The sequence below is a fragment of the Gopherus flavomarginatus genome, chromosome 7 (assembly GCF_025201925.1).
Source record: "Gopherus flavomarginatus isolate rGopFla2 chromosome 7, rGopFla2.mat.asm, whole genome shotgun sequence".
NCBI classification, from domain to species: Eukaryota; Metazoa; Chordata; order Testudines; family Testudinidae; genus Gopherus; species Gopherus flavomarginatus.
The window spans coordinates 59,094,206-59,113,603 of NC_066623.1; the positions used below are offsets into that span (position 1 = coordinate 59,094,206).

The window sequence follows — 19,398 nt, forward strand, 5'->3', positions numbered from 1 at the left end:
GCTTTGGATCAAGCTTTTAGATGGGCTATGTTAGCATTGGACCTGTTCTAAGTATGGCTCTGTCCTATACAACAGATTGTCACGTATGTGCACTAAAATTCATTAGAAATGTATGAACAGTTTATAAAAAGACAAAGTTTTCAGTCTAACATTTAAGTCTTCACTGGGTTCTTTTACAACCTCATGATTTATTTATTTTTTAAAAAAAACTACTTTAAGAAGCACAAGGAAGTTTTTCTTTAAAAAAGCATAAAATTTCTCTACGCTGCAACAGCTCAACTGGTTAATGCTCATGGGCCATATTGCCCACAGTGCCTTATGTGCCTGAGAATCATTCCTTTCCATTGCACAGAAGACAATGCAGTAGAAACGGAATACATAAAATTATCTGTGTGTGGCACTTGACTTTTAGATGTTAATATTTTTTCAAATCATTGAACTTGCACCATAGACTGATCTCTTGCTGACTATTAAGTCAAAGCAAACAATAAATCCCAAGCCACACAGAAAAACAAGAAAGTGCTTCCATGTTGAGCACTTTGATTAAAAATGAAAAGCAGCCAAATACCCCTACCCCAAATTTTGTACAAAAATGTTCTTTGGACTGGACCCCTTGGTTTGCTGAATGTCAGCGAAGAGAGACTTTTTACAGCCACAGTTATTCATTATTTTCCTTAAAACCTGATATAGCCGAGTGTTAGAATGTTGATTGTGTCCTAAGAAACACTTCAGAACACCAGCCCACCTTCTGTAGTAAAACCTATTTCCATTCTGCAGAGGAGAAAAAAGCACATGCTTTTCAATACAAGAATTGGATGACATATAAAATGCCAACTACATAGGAAAAATGAACAACAGTCCCAAGACATGTCTTGAAATGGCCAGTCGTGCTGAAAAACCACATCCAACGCATTCTGTTTGCAAGAATAAAAGCAGACTCTATTTTCAAAGCAAAATCTCCACCTCCACCCCAACCCCACCCCCAAAAAATTCAGTCTCAATCCTGAGATTTGGAAATGCAGATGGGCTGCACCCCTGGGGCTGTAGTGAAATGAGTGAATACTGTGAGCTATGCTGTGAGTCAGCTTAGTCTTCCTTTGGAATGGTTCAGCAAGGCACCGCTGGTGTGCGGCACAGGCAGCATTGGTGTACAGTCATTAGAGGATATTTTACAAAGTTACCCATCTCAGAGCGTCCAAGCATGTTCCTGTTGTTGCTTAATTAAAGCCTATGTCTTTGTAAGGCCTATTGTGGGCAGCTCACCTTGATTGCTCGATCCTTCAGCCCTCATATAGATCGTGCTGATCACAACATGTCTTCCATTTGGGCAGTTATACTTGGAAGTAAGCTCCACTTCTTGCCACAGCCTCTTCTTCTCCAACCGGAAGAGACCTGGGCCCTGATTTTGCAATGTGATCTGTGCATTCCGACTCTCTGCACCCACACAGGTGCAGGGAGTCTGCCTGCAGAGATCTCATTGCAGGATTGGAGCCTTTAGAGCTTTAGCCTAGTAACCTGAGTCCCCTCCAGCATGACCTTAGTAGCTCTTCTCTAGACACTTCCCAGAATGCATCAGTACCTATGGAAGTAACATGCCCCCAAGTGGCTCAAGCGCTTCCTATGTTATGTACAGAAGATGATGTGCAACATGCACTGGTGTGCACCAAGCTGGGGATTCATAAGCTTTCAAACAGTGCATAAAGTATTAGCTCGTTACCAGCCATCAGTGCACTCAGTTCCCCAGCCATATGAAGCACTCCTATTACTCTGAGTGGCTGCTCCCCCCGGCTGGCGAGAAGGTGAGCTCTCCCTATGCAGAGAGATCCCATTGCGATATGTCCTATAGGGGCTGAAATAAATACCTCTATTAACAATTGTCTAGGGAACTAAAAGTTAATCATAAGAGCTACTTATAGAGAGACCTAGAGGCAACTGTGAATTACAAGATTATGATGTCCCTTTGCTGTTATCAGTAACATTACAAACCATGGGCCGATCACCCTTCCCAGGGCTCTGGTGGGGGAGGACCTCGCCCTGAGAAAAGCCCTTGCCAAATTCCTCCTGGCCCCATCCAGCTTCCATCTTGTTCTCCAGACTGAACCTCCACAGGATCTGGGGATACACTGCTACAGCGGTGGCTACGACTGCCCCTTCTGTATGGGAGGGAGCAGGTGTGCAGGTGGAAGGTCCCCTCTGTACAGAAAAAACAATGAGGGAAATTATTTTGGCAAGGAGCAGAGTGTGAGTGGCCTGGGACATCACCAGTGACCCAAAGAGGCCATTACAGCCTTGCTGCTGAAAGCTAATTTCTTTGAAAGGGGTTGTGATGGCTGGCTGGCTGGCTGGCTGGCTGTCCATAAGGTGTGATAACTGAAAGGCGGGGACAAGGGGGGTAGCTCCCTTATGGACATCCAGCCAGCCAGTTAGCTGTAAAATCCCTCTTGGTGTTTGTTCTCTGCTTGCTTTACCTGTAAAGGGTTAACAAGCCCACAGGTAAAAGGAAAGGAGTGGGCACCTGACCAAAAGAGCCAATGGGAAGGTAGAACTTTTTAAAATTGGGAAAGAAACTTTCCCTTTGTTGGTTGTTCTCTGGGCTGCAGGGACACAGAGCAGCAATACTGTAAGCAGCTTTAAGCCAGGTTTGATTATAGATTATCAATTCATACCTCAAACCTACTTATCTGAAGCCTCAGATATGTAAGTAAAATTAGGGAATGTCTAAAAAGATGTGATTAGGGTTATTTTATTTCTTATTGGCTTGTGGATGCCTCTGTGCTAACCCCAGATGCTTTTGTTTGCTTGTAACCTTTAAGCTGAACCCCCAAGAAAGCTATTTTGGGTGCTTGATTTTTGGAATTGCTCTTTTAAAAACTAGAAAAAGCCAAAGTTCCAGATGTATTTTCTTTCTTTTTGTTTTTAATAAAATTTACCTTTTTTAAGAACAGGATTGGATTTTTGGTGTCCTAAGAAGTTTGTGCATATGCTGTTTGATTAGCTGGTGGCAACAGCTAATTTCCTTTGTTTTCTTTCTCAGCTCTTCCCCGGAGAGGGGTGTGTGAAAGGGCTTGAGGGTACCCCACAGAGAGCAATTCCCAAGTGTGCCTTCCTGGATCCAAGGGAGTTTTTTTGCATTTGGGTAGTGGCAACATTTACCAAGCCAATGTCAGAGAAAAGCTGTAACCTTGGGAGTTTAATACAAGCCTGGAGAGTGGAAAGTATTAATTTTTAGAATCCTTGTGGGCCCCAACTTTCTGCACTCAGAGTGACACAGTGGGGATTCAGCCTTGACAGGGGCCATGTCAAGTTAAATATTTAAAAAAAAAACCCAAGCCAACAACCTTCCTTCACCTGTATTTTTAATATCATCCTAGTTTAAATAATCTAATTGAATTTTAAAAATCTAATCTGGTTTTAACACCATCAAATTAATTACCTTCTTGCATTTCTGTCAGTTTGGACAAAGAAATCACCTTCCAGTTAGTTTCATTTTCAGGTTCTCTTGCACTAACACAATGATGTGGGCCTGGTTCGGATGCTCTGACCACTGGCCAGATGCTCCAGTGTGATAAGTCCACTGTGCACCATGTAAACCAGTGCAAAGTGGACTAAGAGGATTGAGAGAGCCTGTGGAACTCTCTGCTTGTGGAAAGCTGGCAAAGTCATCTCCATCGCCAAACTGCACCAATGGGACATCTCATTCTATTTAACATGAGCAAGATGATCTGGATCTGGCCCTTGGTTTGCAAATACTGCAGAGGGTTATGTGTGGTTCAGAAAGGCCTTCCACTGGAATTTTTAATAAAAATCTAGTTTGGTTTTAGGTTTTGTCTGATACAGTTTGGGGGCAGATATGATCTGACAGGTTCCCTTCTTGGATAATATGGATCAATATTTTATCACTATTTTCCCTCCCACTACTACTCCCCTGCTCCCTTCTCTACCTGTCACTTTTCCTTCTTCTCTTTCTCCCACTTTCAGAATGGCCTCTCCTTTAACCATTACCAAATAGTGTCACTTGAAATGCAGCATTGTCACACAAATCTAAGACTCTTGAGATGCACAGCAGCTGGGAGACGTGGCACCTTTCCATATACAAGGGTTTCATATTAGATTGAAGGAGCTATGAAGTAGCTACTTCAATAATAACAACTTCAGATTTCAAAATCTCCCTGAGGAATACCTCAGGATACCCCCTCATCCCCTAGGAGGAATCCTTAGAACCACTGTCAACCTGACATTTTTTTTAATTGACTACTACTTTTAAAATTGCCATTTCTGGTTGAACACCCTATATACAGTGAACCAGCGCCTCAGCTGGTGTAAATCAGTATCAAGGGAGCTGTGCTGATTTACAACAGCTGAGGCTGTGGCCAGTATATCCTAATTTTCTTTTTAAAATATCCCTTAAGTATCTTTAACTGGGGTGTTCTGCTCCCCCATTTCTTTCAGTCAGGGAGAAAGAAACTGACACTGCAAAGGAAACAATGAAATCAACTTTTGCAAAGTGCTGTCAAATGTAAACAAATGGGACTGCGGGGGAAGATAAATATTTCAACCTAGTTGTTTCTGTCAGTTATAGTAACCTCCTGTGTTACATGTATCTATAAAAGGTACAATCTTTTCCAGGATAAATCTGCTTTTCATGGTGTTGTTATCCCTTCAATAACCACTCCCCTTCCTATCTATTCTCTCCATTGGCCATAATCTTCTAGCTGTGCAGTTAGCACTTTAAAGTACTAGCTCTTCCCATCTATTAATCCACAAATGGGAAGCATCATTCTAGTGTCTATTCAACATGATTGGCTGAGATGGCTTAGCGGCCAGGGGTCGGCAACCTTTCAGAAGTGGGGTACCAAGTCTTCATTTATTTACTCACTCTAATTTAAGGTTTCGCGTGCCAGTAATACATTTTAACAGTTTTAAAAAGTCTCTTTCTATAAATCTATAATATATAACTAAACTACTGTTGTATATAAAGTAAATAAGGTTTTTAAAATGTTTAAGAAGCTTCATTTAAAATTAAATTAAAATGCAGAGCCCCCCAGACTGGTGGCCAGGACCTGGGCAGTGTGAATGCCACTGAAAATCAGCTCACGGGCTGCCTTTGGCACGCGTGCCATAGGTTGCCTACCCCTGGCTTAGCCAGTTACGCCTGCACCATTGGGTCTCACTTTGAAAATTATAAAATCTTGCCAAGAGGTAAAAATAGATGTGACAGTGTCATGCTATTATAAAGTGAGCTCATTGTTCATTAATGGCTCCAGATCCCTGGCTTAGTAATAACTTGCCTCCTCTACACAAAGGCTTTGGCTGTCCTGGAAGCTGATTTCATTCAACACTATGGTTTGGTTTGGAAAGAACAGCCATTGTTCTCTATGGCTTTTACTGGATGGATGGGCAGGACCAAGTGGGAGATGCGGCTCCACAATCCACTCAGCTTGTCGGTGTCCATGTGGTTGTAGGAGCTGGGAGTGTCGGCATTGGTGAATTTGGCCCAGAGGAAATCACGAACTCTCTCCTCGACTTGCTGTAGGTGTATATTAGCCTCTAGCTTCTCTTCCTCCAGCAGGACCGTTAAGAGCAGTGCCACGTCTTTGAAGGCTGCGCTCTCATGGTCGCAGTACTTGTAAAAGATCAAGGTGGAGCCAGCAGGTAGCGACTCGAACCGGTGCACCACTGCGGCCCTCTTGCCCTCCTCAAAGCCGGTGCTCAGCTCATAATCTACCTCCAGTTTAGCTTTGTCGCTGTTGAGTGTGGCTTTACCAGCCCCGTCAACCTGGATCGTACTGGCACGGAGTGAGGTGGAGTAGGCATCTGCAATACAGTTGCTCAGGCACTTCAAGGTTTCTTCACCTTCGCGGGCAGCAGTAAAGATTAAAATAGCTGGCTCACTATGACTGGAAGTGTTGAGATGCCTCTGCAATAATTTTCGCCCTCTAACCCACAGGTAAGAGCTCTGGCCTGGAAAGCTGTCCTTCAGCTGGTTAAACCTAGACAAGAAGGCCTCCAAGGCTGGATTTTCTGGCACATAGTGGGGCTGTGAAGTATAGTAGCCATTGCAATATATGCTGAAACAAACCACAACTACCAGGAATCCCAGTGAAGCTGCAGGAAAGGCAAGACCTGTTAGAGAAGATTGAGGGGAAGGGACAAGAGAGAGAGTGAAAGAGTCTGACATGAGTACAGTGGCATGCTGGAGGCTGGCATAGAGATATGATTGTCTTCATCCACCTCCCAGATCCCAGCATCTACTTTCTAGAAATGATAGGCTCACCACATCAACCTAGTGATGGCCCTGAAAATGTTTAATGTAGCACTGAAAAAGAACCCTCTTCCTTGAGGTTAGGGGACTAGCTCTGCCACTGAGCAGAGGGCTCTACAAACCCACAGACTGAGCTATGGCCCGCAGCTTTGGAACCATGGCATGAGATCCTACACTTTCCCTTGGGAAACTTCAGTCCTTTGTGTGATTTATTGCCTTTCCCCCTAGAATTTAATGCACAAAATCCCAATCCGACAGCACTTTTTCACAGCTCTTTACTAATGCAGTTTTGTAGGCCATCAAGTTTAGGGCACTCAGTGGCGTGGTGGAGCTGCTGGGTGCTCAGGCTTCCAAAATCCAGTCTGCTTACTATCTAAGGTACTTATATGGTCCCTAGTGCTGTAGTGTCTGAGTGCCTCACCACCTTCAGTGGGCCTATCCTTAACAGCCCTCCGAGGTAGGGATGTATTACTCCTGTTTTATGGATGGGAAACCAAGGCACAGAGATAGCAAGGCCCAGATCCGTATGGGTATTTAGGCCCCTCATTCTCATTGATTTAAATGGGAGTGAAGTATCAGAGGGGTAGCCGTGTTAGTCTGGATCTGTTAAAGTGGCAAAGAGTTCTTTGGCACCTTATAAACTAACAAACATATTGGAGCATGAACTTTCGTGGGTGAATACCCACTTCATCGGATGTATGTGGAAGTGGGTATTCACCCACAAAAGCTCATGCTCCAATATGTTTGTTAGTTCAAATGGGAGTGAGGTGCCTAAATATCTTACCAGATCTGGGGCTAAGGGCCAGATTGTTAACTATATTTATTTAGACATTGCTGTGCTCAGCATTGCAATGCCTAACTGACTTGGAAGCCTAAATCTCATTTTCAAAGGGATTGGGGTATTTGGAATCCTAAAAGCCATTGGCTTTCAATGGGATTTTGGCCCCCCCCACAAGTGCCTAAATCCCTTTTGCAAACGAGATTTAGCCTCCTCACTCAGTTAGGCGGCACAAAGCTGAGTGCAGCAACACCTAAATACCTTTAAAACTCTGGGCCTTAGAGAATTGCCCAAGACCCCATACATGCCAAACAGAGGATTGAATCCTGGTCTCCTAAGTCCCAGACTAGCCACCTAGCCACTGGACCAGCCTCAGCCTTTTAGCTCAAATCTTAAATAAAGATTTAGCAGCTTAACTTTAGTCAACTTTTCTTAAAATCTTTGCCACTATTGCCGAGTACAAGTACCTTGTTGATATTTATTTTAAAGAGACAGTGGCCACCTTACGATGTCCGTGCAGGGAGGAGGGGACAAGTTACTTGGAGGGCCCTGTCATTGTTGCCAAGGCATGGTGCTGTGGGGTTGGGCTATGGGGAAGGAAGCATACCTTCCTGCACAGCGAGCAGGCGTGTCCCTGCACACCTTTCCATGCCCTGGGAACTTTAGGGAAAGCCCATGTATTATGGGACTGAGCCAGATGCACCTTCGTTATGGATGAGAGCTACTTTCCATTTCAAACCCACTTCTCTAAAATCCCCAGTAAACTAAATTTGCAGCAGTTTTTGCAAATCCTGGGCAAAAGGGTTAATCCACCTCCGCAAGAGCCTCCCGTCAACACAGGGGGTTAGGCTGGTATAACCACATCGCTCAAGGGTGTGGATTTTTCACATCACTGAGTGATGTAGCTATACCGATGTCAGTTTGTAGTACAAATCTGGCCTGAGAGGCTTGAGTGAAAGGGCTGAATGTGTTTCGTTATCTGATCCTGGTTGCTGACTGTTTCCAAGGGAACTGTGAACAATGAAACGCACAAAGAAACCTTCCCGTTCTCACCATTGCCTAAAAAGGACTTCTCCTTCTCTGGCGTTGCTTCCTGCCTGGTCTCTGTCTCTTGTGGATGGGCTTCAGCCTCTGACTTCCCCGCTGTGGGTCAGATATTTAAAAAAAGGGAGATGAAGTTTGCCACTCACTAGTAAAGGCAAAAATCAGTCTAATCACACTACTAAAAATAAAGTCTGCATCCATAGAACACAAGACAAATCTGTGAGACTGCTTTCAGCTGCAGACACCTCTGCTTTGGGAGGCTGTCATCACCCTGCAAAGAATGGAAAGAAACATGCAGCTCTTTAAAGCCTCACAATTTCCCTTCTTCCCGAGCTGGAGAGAGCCACTCAGTGAGAATGAGCCAGCTGGGATCTGTGCTGAGCTGGAGATAGCTTCATCCCTGCTCAGCTCTTTAGAAATTGCAGCTTGCCCCTGGGTCAGCTCAGCCTCCAAATTTTGGGTAGGGCAAGGATCTTTATAAGATGCTCCACCAGCAAGAATCAGTGGGGATGGGGCAGAGAGGCTGATGAGGGTTGTTTCTTATGCAGCTAAGGTCTCTGCAATAGCTGCAAAGCTGGGTGAAATGTCCTACAAACAGAAGCTGCCCTCGATTGTGATTAAATGCTTAAAGTGCGGTTCTGCTCTGAAAAGTGTCTGTGTACAAACGGAACCTTCTCAGAATAGCTCTGCTCTCGGTCTGTGCTCAGTCAGACTTCCTGAGTTTAGTGACAAAAGCACATTCTTGCTGCTCATTACTTCGGAACCAGCGCAACCCAGAGAGAGTGAGCTAGAGCAGCAGTTCTCAGCCAGGGGCCTGAGGCATCCTGGGTGGCCCTGAGCAGGTCTCAGGGGGTCCACCAAGCAGGGCCGGCATTAGACTCACTAAAGCAGAGGGCAGAAAGCCGAAGCCTTGCCGCTCCGAGCCCTGCCACCTGGGGCTGAAGCCAAAGCATGAGCAACTTAGGGGTTTCAATGAAACAAAACTATTCATGAACAAAGCCCCTGGTTGTTGTGAAGACTTTCAACTTTTTGTTGGAAAAAACAAACCTGCAAAAACCAAAAAAGCTTTCGTTTTACGATTAAAAGTCTAAATTTTCCACAGAACAGAAACTCATTTGCTGACTAGCTGTAGAAGCAACCATGTTGACTCTGAGGCCAGAATGAGTTTGCAGTGCTGGCAATCTGGGAAAACATCTTCCTACTTGTAAACCCAGCATAGGTGATCTGAAATCCTTGACTGAGAGACAAAACCCTCAATGCCATTCTTACAAAGCCCCTTTTCAGAGATTAACCACACATTAAGTTGAAGGTAAGGGGTCTGCAGAGACATTAAACATGGCAGCACTTTGTCATGCAAACTACTGTTGACTCACCTTCTGTCAAGTGTCTCTTCCTTGCTGTGTCTTGGGGTCTCTCCCCCTCCTTGTTTGAGATACTCTCTTTCATTGGTTCCAGGAAGTCTGCAGATGGAAGTGTGGTTTCTTGGATTATGGTATCTTGTGGCTCTCCTCTGGGGGTGGGTACACTGTTCTCCTTTTCTGTTGGGGGTTCCCCTATGATTTTCTCTTCCAGAGCAACTGGCCCTGAATGTGTTTTCCTTTCACCTAAGGAAGATACCATGTCTTTGTCCAGGGAATAGTCTGGTAAACTCATTGTGTTAAGGTTCAGAAGGCCTGGGGACTCCTCAGTGTTTGTTCTCAGAGAAATTCCATCAGAACTCACTGGTCTTCCCTCTGAGGAATCCTCTTCATTTACTGCAGAGGGGCTTCCAGACACACTGTTTGTCTCTTGGGGACCTAGTGTTTCTATTTCTGGGGAGGTTTTCAGTTGGACAGAACCAGAATCTTCAATCATCTTCTCTTGGTGGGTCCTCAATACAGTTTCACCTTCTTGGACCTGGGGAGTCCTCTCCTCCTCTCTTCTCACCAATTCTTGGGCCGGGTAGGCTGTGGGATCAAAAAGTCAAATACTGTTTATTTTCTTTAATATAATGGTCAAGAATACTGAGTTGCTGACTAGTTTTCTATAAACTCCCACCAAAACTCCTAGTCCTATATGCTCCAAAACTGACACACAACAAGAATGGAGATGAGATTCCCATGACTCCTCACCACCAATGAACTACACTGGACCATCTTCATAGAGGTCTCAACCTGGCCTCTAAATTTGTGCCTGCCACTCTGCAAATACAATCATTTGTTCACGCTAATGGTCCTGCAAAGATTGGATCCTGGCTATTTTAGAAATTTACCCCTCTTTCTGTAATATGCACCCAGCTGTCAAGACCAGCTGGGACATATAAATGGTCACCGAGAGTCTTAGGTGCAAGTCCTTTGACTCTGTAAATATAGTATAGTCCATCAAATTGCAGAATATGTCATAAGGCCTAACTATGTATCTGGGGTTTCCCTAGTTGATATGTCAAGGAGAAGAGGATGTAGATTATGTTTTGTAGTTTGGGGAGTTTCTGCTAGTGGTGTTGACATGGTAGCAGATTGATCTGAGTGAATTCAAAACATTTCTTTGCAACTACTGTACATAAAAAATGTAACTTGCTTCTGCTATATTTCTGATCTTTTTTCATTGACTTTCTGTGATTGTTCTACCAAAGAATTTAGGTTTGTTTGCAGAAACAGAAATGTAAAGCAAATATTAGAGAATATTTGCACAGAGGAAGTTTTGAACTCATAAATATGAGTATCTGTGCCAGGAACTTTAATCTTAGACTTCCAATCAGGGAACAAACAACAGATATAAGAGAGCTATAGGATCTAGCAAAACCAACCTACATGGTTCAGATTTCAAATACTGAATATTTGGAACAACCTGCTCACAAAAAATCTACAGCTCAAGAACTATTATCATATGGAAATTATTCAGCAAATAATTTTGAATACAAAATAAATCTGACAAAATTGTAAGATGCTCTCAGACAATTCAAGAACAGTGAAACAAATATATATTTGTTGAATACAATCTTTACTATGAATTACCCACTGAATTCTTTTAGCACAGGTGTGGATTAGGTAAAATGAATTTATGTGTTCAAGAGTTCTCTAGGGGTAAGGGGGACTGTAATTTATCTATTTTACACTAGCACAGTGGTTCTCAAACTTATTTGATCACGCCCCCTTCATTGTGTCTGTAGTAGTTTATGCCCTGCACCACACCACTACATATACCGATAAAAAACAATCAATTTGCAACTCTCACTAAATATGAAAAACAGTAAGGCACTGATTCAAACAGAGCCAACAGACAATTGTAATGAGTAAAAGCAACACTGAAATTGTGGTTGATGCTTACAATTAAAGGTGCACCCAGTGTCATAGCAAACAGATTAACATACAAATGGCAATGACTCTGTATAATGCTATTCATTCTTACCAGAAATCTGTCAAAATGCACATTGGGGACCTGAGGACCTGATATGTTTGGAGGAATCAGCTTTGCTAGTTATTCATTGCTGTGGGTAAAATGTGCACATTTTTCCCCCCTAAAGCTTTTCACACCCAATTTGAGAACCTCTGTACTAGAAAACAGAAGTACGCAGTATACATAGAAACAAAAATAAATTGTCCAGTTAGGCTTCTGAATACCCAAGTTGTGCACAGGTAATTGCTGTGAGGATCATTCTGGTTTACATATGCAAAATCTGGGGCCAGCAAGCTGGAGGCCATGTGTTGAACAGTTGGTCTATGATGTGACCAGCTATAATTTCCTGATCTCTGGGTTCTATGGAATTTGGATCTCAGAAGTGATCCAATTCTTCTTTGTATGGAAAACATGTCCCCCACAGGGGTTCTGGAACAATTTTATAGTGGGGGTACTGAGAGCCATTGAACCAAACTGTAAACCCTGTATATAATGAAAATCACTTCAAGCCAGGGGGTGCAGCAGCAACATCCCCAGCACTCACTTCTCAAACATAACCATATTCATGTTCTTAGGGAAACTGGGAACTTTAAATTCAGCTCTGCTTCCATTAGTCAGTTCATCTGCAATAAAAGCTACTTTGTTAATTGCCCCAAATGTTGGCCTGTGGGACCTCTGCCCACCCCTGCTTGAAGCTTAATTATTTCAGAGGTCAGAAGGAGGGATAGCTCACTGGTTTGAGCATTGGCATGCTAGACCAGGGTTGTGAGGTCAGTCCTTGAGGTGACCACATAGGGATTTGGGGTAAAACATCTGTCTGGGGATTGGTCCTGCTTCAAGCAGGGAGCTGGACTAGATGACCTCCTGAGGTCCCTTCCAACCCTGAGATTCTATGAAAGAAATTCCCCTCTATCCTCTACAGCAGAGAACAATTAGGTAACTGTACTGTGTTGAGGTGCAGGGTGGAAAAGGCTCTCTTGGTCTGAAGCACTGGTCACTGTCATGGATAGAACCCTGGACCTAGGATAGGTATCTATGGCCTTGTCAACACAGGGATGGCTTGTTCTCACAGGACTCTGAAATTCAAACCGCTAGCTTTGCTTTAAGTATGAGAGTGACTGTCAGGGGCTTCCTTTTATTGAACAGGAAATACAGAAATGAAACAGGTTTTTTCCTTTCCAGGTTTTAGTTTCATTGAGGAGATTTTCTCTTCCAGTGTGTCTGAAAATGCAGTAGCTAGGGACTATAGCACTGGAGACATGCATGGAACTCCCTTAAGACTCAGCTTTTCAACGAGAACTTTGTTTAAACACAGATGCCCCAGCACGCGCGCACACACCGGAATCCAGCCCATCTCTGCAAGCATTCACCCACTGTGTCCCCACCCTATTCTTAAAGGACCAACTCCTATTTCTCTTATTATATAACTAGTAATAATGACAAATACAACAGTACACAAATATTGAAAATTATTATTAAATATTAATCTATTTGTAAAACATCTATTCCAGGGGCCTCACATTCACACCAGACTTACTCCAGTGAGGATCCTGGTCTCCGTTTTCTGCCATTCTCTTGATTGTTTGGTGTTTTGGTTTTTTGACTTGATTGTTACACTTCCTGATTAATCATACAGATACCTGCTATCTTCTTTCTGGTCCGAATAGCTTGATTAGTCTCAACCAGCTCATGGAGACCATCCCCTGAGACAACTAAATACAAAGAATAAAGCAATGACTCATACTGGGAAACTTTAGACCTTCCCCACCACCACCAAAGCCATTAATAAAGCTGTTTGGAGCTGTGTGAGCTTGTTACCTTTGTGATGGAATATACCAAGATGCACCTCAGATAATCAGTGACATCTGAACACTTCAGGCCTAGTGCTGTTAACAAGCAGCAAATATGACTGTAAAGGTGCTCACCTGGGTCTATATGGGTGATCTTCAATTATGTTAAGATAATTTGACTGGAAAAAAAAAACAACACTTTTGCCCACGTATACAGAGCCCATATAGACCAGGCCTAAGCCCTTATATCTGAATCCCATTGGTGGGACGGTGATTTGGGAAATCACACTGTACCTGTCGGTGCTGTCTCTGTGGTCAGAGGACTTCAATCTCCAGGGCAGTCGCACCAGCAATTTAATCCACTCATTTAAAATAAGTTTGAATCAAACTGCCACACACAGAATATAAATGCTAGGGGTTGGGAGGGAGGGTGGATTTTTTTTTCATTTTTTTTTAGGTGAAGATATATTTACCATTGAAATAAACTGACATTGGAGGCCAGGGCATAGGCAGTTGTGAGCCAGATCTAATGCTGCTGCAGCCAGCGTGAATGCTGGATACAAACCCCAGGAAAGGCACCGCACCAACAAGTCCAGGGCTGTTCTCCCTACATCTCACGAGGCTTGGAACAGCCAAGCTCGAAAGGAAAAGGAAAGAGGAGGAATGCCTCTCAACCTGCTAAGGTGTAAGAATGTGAGCCTGGCTTTTGAACAGTCGCAAAGGCCCTAAGTGAGGGAAGGACACAAATAACACAGAAGAGCGATGTGGGATTCAGTTTCTTCACGTAATAATGTTTTCTGTCATTTCAGTTTCAAGATGATGCATTTTGTGATGCCAATCATGTATAGTCAACACTAGTGAGCAATGTATCCTGTTTTCAGACTTTGCTAAGAGGAATGAGTAAGTACATGGGCAATTGAAAAGAGAAACTTTCCCTGATGGCAATTGGCTTGCATACAAGATTTCTGCTTAGTACAGGATCTATATGCACAGGACCAGTAGTCTGTGCCCTCTGTCCCTAATACAGAGTCTAATAAGAGACTTCCCCACACCAGATGGCCTACCGTCTCTATTGTCATGCCCTCTAACTGAAGGCAATACCATATCTGGAGTTAAACAAACAAAACTGGTCCCTATGGAGGCAAGTGGTCAGATTTACAGCTCACCCCCCAGGAATTTCTGCACTCTGCCGCCCACTCCAACCCACCAGCTTTTGATTCTTCCTTTGTGTTATTTAGAAAGAGCAGGAAGCGAGAAATTAAAAGTACAGTAACTCCAAGAGTTGAACACTTACTTGTGTGGATTGCAGCAGCTGCTCTTAGCGGGGATTTCTTAGCAGAGGCGTTGTTACAGGCGGATCCAAACTGGTCCCTAACACAAATGTCCCAAGGGCCCTTCAGTTTCGATGTTAGAGGGAAAACAGATCCTCTCAAATACACACACCCATAAACTCTTAATCCTTCCACTGTCAACGTGACAGTGAACTTTGCACCCATTAAAGGTGCCATAGTGTGGAATGCTGGGATATGTAGTTCTGCCCCCACTCTTTGACTACAGCCACGTTTCTTTGAATGAATAGTCTCTAGTTGTAGATCAGTCAGTGGCTTTGTTCTGATTAGAAACGTGTATTTTCAGGAAATAACTCATCTGTTTGGACTTATTTACAGAATTCTACAATTGTACAGAGCATTCTTCAAACAGACTATCTCAAACCACTTTAGATGTTAAATAATAGAATTAAATTTATTGCAGCAGCAACAGCAGCATGGCAAATTCCAAAGGGACCTAGCCTCCTTGCAGCTCAAGTGGATCTTGAGATCAGATGAATCTCTAGCTCAGTCCTTAAGTTGGTCTGGCTGGATGTTCAGTCTATGCCTATCATTCATGACCTTATCGCACCACTGAATTGCCACCAAGCAGCCTCCAGATAATCCTCCAGATTTTAGCCAGCTCAGTATTAACCTGTCTCTATGGGACACTGAGCAGGTATCAACTGTTAAATACTTAAGAAGCATCTGTGCTTCAGCAGTGCTGAAGGATGCTCAAAAGATGTAGATGCTTGTATAGCAGGAGGTACTGCCATAGTTCAAGCCTTTCAGTGATCTCTGTGGGGACATCATGACATTAAGCTTGCTATGAAGCTGCAGATCTATAGAACCCTGGTTACACCAACTTTGTTGTACAGCAGTGAAATGTGGACATTGAGGAAGGCTGAAGAGAGTGGATTGATGTTTTTGATTCTTCATCAGCTGCTCCATATTAAGAAGCAGAACAAGATCAGCAGTGAGGATATTAACTGAACCCAGCAACTGTCTCTGTCAGCCCTGGTGACTTTCTTAATACAGATCTATTATTAGGATGGAAGACCAATTAACAGAATTACAACAGAGGGAGAAATTATAAAGAGGCATAAGGCAAGGGAGAAAAGAGGCAATTTATGTAAGTAAAAAAAAAAAAAAGCAGATACTAAGACATCACACTCTGGGCCATGTGTCTATGGAGTCAGTTCCTGTGAGCTGAAAAACGAAACTAGAACTGGCCAGTGGGGGATTAGGAAGGGAGTGGTGCGCAGAGTGATGCAGCTGGAAAATCACTGATCAGTCAGTATCTACAGCACTGGCAATGTAATATAGAAAGTGGGAAAGAAAAATCAGGGAAGCCAAGATTTATTGTTTTATCTTCTGGAACCCAAAACATCCCCATTTAGAAAATAAAGTGTCCAGCCCTTTTCCCGGTGGCCTTCCTTGCCTAGGGTCACTTCATTAAGCCAGCCTTGTAGAATACCAGGCTCCAGACTGGAGCAGGCGCAAAAAGGCTCACTTCAGTGTTAAAGATGGGACTGTTCAAATGTTACTATTATGCTAGGCAGCTTAAGAAGCAAAACTAAGCTGGAGTCAAGGGCCTTTTGTTTTTATCCCCTTCACTGATCTTTTAACAAATTTTCAAAGCAGCTTCATCTATTTAGTCATACCAAGGAATGCACTCACAGAGGGCATTATTTAGAAACTGGTTTGAAAATGTTCTCCTGTATATGAGAGCAGCTTGCTTCTTGGATATGCTTCCATTCACCTCTGGATGCATTGACAGGGCTGACTGTAAGAATGAGCTATTGCATGGATACTCAGTGGTTTAAGGGCTCCTCAACTCCTCCTAGCAAAAGGAGAAGAGAAAGAAAAAAGCCAAAGCCTGAAACCCACTCTCTTGGAACTTGGAGCCTCACAAAATGGAAAGGAATAGCACAGGCTGAGATGCACTGAAGGAGAATCTATTCTGTTTGTGTTCTTATACATCTGGTACATGGCTCACAGAGATATAAAACATGTCCTTCTGGGTCATGTGGCATAATCTTTTCCTTAATCCACATTTCACAAACAAAACGTATTTGCCACTCTCATAAATTAATAGATTTTAAGGCCATGCATTTTCCCATTATATGAGGTATTAATTTTCAAATGATATCTCACAAGGCATATTTTGTACAAAGATTATTACAGTAGAGTGTAGGGTGTGATACAGGAATACATTCGGTCACACAAGCTTGAAAACATAAAGCTAAACAGTTTTTGAGTTACAGGTGATTATAAACTACTCTGATTGGAAATGTTGACTTTGTCTAATTTTCTTTGTCTCCATCTAGCAAAATTATAACTTGTCACAATCCTGTTGTGCTTTGATAGGTGTGTATATATTGTCACTTAGCAACATTAACTTTTTTTTAAACTAAGGTTTTTGGGTTTTTTAGAAATATACCAAGTTAAAGAAGGTCAACAAATCAGTTTGTAGCACAGTAGTCCACTAGATTACGCAGAGCATATCTTGGAGTGCTGCTTTCATTTCAGTCAGTAACCCACATAATTTAATTCTTGTAAAGCCCGTTGAGACCTTCGGATGAGGTGACATGTAAAGGTTTTACCTGCATATTTACCAGATGAATCTATGAAAGATTATAATTAATTTACTAGATCTCTTTCTGCATAGTTCTGTGGACTTTAAAACCTCAAGATTAGATGATTATCTCTGTTACATCCTTTTGTGTTACTTAATAAAACAATGCTCAAATTCTTTGTTCTCCTATTCCATTTTAGAAGACTGACAGTTCATACATCTATTCCTGGCACAAAAGAAGGCATGCATAATTTACATAACAAAATTTCACTTGCTTCTAAACATAAATTGAACTTCTAGAGCACAATTGTACAACATTATTTAACACTTCTTTCTTCTTTAATAAACATCCGACTTGAGAGGTAGAGAGGCTAGGAAATGAGGAAAGCTGTCATCCCACATTCTTGCTTAGGAAGTGCTCATAGCATATCCATGTCTCCCCAAACACAATTTATAACCTTGCAGTACAAAAAAAGGCATCTTCCTGACTGTTATATATATTCTAAATAAGATGGACTTTGCTGAAGAAATCGCAGGAAGGAAATGCTCCCTTTCCCCTACCCATCCCCTTTCAGTAAAATGTAAACCCCTTAGGACCTCTTCATTTTGCAGTTAAATTTGCCTTTCCTAAATCGTGTTTACAGATATTCTTTGCTCAAATCCATACGAGCAAAATAAACCTAATAATGATCTTGAATTTATATCACAGCTTGTATCCAGAAGATCCCAGTTAACTTTATATGCTGTATTAGTAAAATCCTCTGGAAGTGACACACGCGTATGGTTAAACATGGTATTTAAAAAAAATCAAACTTCCATACTGTATGTTATAGGAATACTACTACTTTATGTTATTAGTTTTTAATCTGAGCATCTCATAGCACTTTTACATATATTAGTGAATTGCAACTGTAACAACCCTCTGAGGTAGGTATTTTATTAGTCCCATTTTATAGCATAACTTAAGTACAGAGTCATTAAGCCCCAATCCAGCAAATGCTAATGTTTGGGAGCAACTTTATACACTGTGTAGTTCCAGTGACTTCAAGGGGTTACTCATGGGAGTCAGGTTTAGCGTGTGTAACAGCTTGTCCAAGAACAGGCAAGAAAGCCAAGAAAAGAACTCTGCACTCCAAGCCCAGATCCACCTCATTGCCTTCACTGGCATACTTGTGTGGGTCAAGCTTTTGCATTGCTCTCAACAGGAGCAATACAAGGCCCAATCAGCATCACTTTTGTTGCTACTTCCTTTCACAAGCCATTCCCTCTGTCTCTCCCCTCCCGACGTTTGTTTAAAACAAGTCACCGGGGGACTGACTGAGGAGCTTCCCAGAACCATTTCCAATGCTCTAGGCTCTCTTAACTGCTGGATTTAACAAAGCTACGTGTGTGGGGGGTCATAGTCGATCCAAGAGCTTCCAGCAGCACCATCAGGGGGAGGAGGAGGAGGGTTGGGGTGAGCCTTTTTTAAAATCTATTTCAGAGACTATAGCCCAGCAAAGCCCCATGGCAGCAAGGACCCACCCTGCTCGTTCCTTTTTGGGGAGGGCTTCCCCCTCTCCCTGGACTCACTGGGGAGCCACTCCAACTGCCACTTTCCCATAGGTGTGGGAGCAAGGCAAGCTGCTGCACCCCTTGCTTTGAAGTGGTTTTCATCACATCCAGGGTTTACAGTTTGGTTCAATGGCGCTCAGCACCCCCACTACACAAATTGTTCCTGCGCCCCCTCGCCTGACCCTTGCTTTGCCGAGGTGCCTGGGGGAGGGGGTGGAACACGGGGCAAACAGACTTTCAATGGGAACTGGTGGAGATCCCCTCACTGCCAACCCCCTCCTCTGGGGGAAAAGGGACAGGAGCATAGGGAGAAGGAAGGATAGAAAAGGGCAGTAGAAGGGAAGAAAGAGGGAGCTGGGAGCGGATCGACAGATCCAGCTCTTGTGTTGGGCAGAGCTGCTGCTGGAGCCGCAGGTTTCTCCGCATCTAGAGCTGCGATGGGAGAGACAGGCGCTGACAGAGCCAGGCCACACCGGAGCGTTCAGCCTTGCGCGAGCTGGGCTACTGCCGCCTAACGCCCCGTCGCGTCCCAGTGAGGAGAGAGGCCGCTCCGGAAAAGCACAAAACGCCCCTCAAAATGGCGGCCGCCCTATGGAACGGGTTCCCCTAATAAACTTCCGCCCCTCAACATGGCCGACAGGAAGTGAGGTTAATCGAAGCAACAGAGCCTATCACCAGCGGGCTGCAGTGCGGCGGCTTCAGCCCGAGGA

General features: G+C 43.4%; 1 protein-coding gene across 2 annotated transcripts; it reads right to left on the bottom strand.

Annotated features, from left to right (window-relative positions):
* Positions 1–205: 205 nt before the first annotated feature.
* On the bottom strand, positions 206–14,716 carry LOC127055827 (torsin-1A-interacting protein 2-like). 2 transcript variants are annotated; one of them, XR_007775628.1, is made up of 6 exons: positions 14,544–14,716; positions 12,997–13,171; positions 9,458–10,030; positions 8,094–8,183; positions 5,289–6,123; positions 206–2,193 (listed from the first exon to the last, which is right to left on the bottom strand). XR_007775628.1 is itself a non-coding variant. In XM_050963275.1 (5 exons), the coding sequence occupies exons 2-5, from the start codon at positions 13,028–13,030 to the stop codon at positions 5,339–5,341; spliced, it is 1,482 nt and encodes a 493-aa protein (XP_050819232.1). In that variant the 5' UTR covers positions 13,031–13,171; positions 14,544–14,716; the 3' UTR covers positions 206–5,338. The 2 variants fall into 2 exon arrangements, 1 of the variants encoding a protein (XP_050819232.1); XM_050963275.1 differs by having other exon boundaries at positions 206–6,123.
* Between the last annotated feature and the right edge of the window lie 4,682 nt (positions 14,717–19,398).

Coding starts and splice junctions, on each gene's coding strand:
- LOC127055827 (XM_050963275.1), bottom strand. CDS start 13,030: ATGGCAGAAAACGGAGACCAGGATCCTCACTGGA. Junction 10,031..12,996: donor AGACCAGGATCCTCACTGGA/GTAAGTCTGGTG, acceptor TTGATCCCACAG/CCTACCCGGCCCAAGAATTG. Junction 8,184..9,457: donor GAAGAGACACTTGACAGAAG/GTGAGTCAACAG, acceptor TCTGACCCACAG/CGGGGAAGTCAGAGGCTGAA.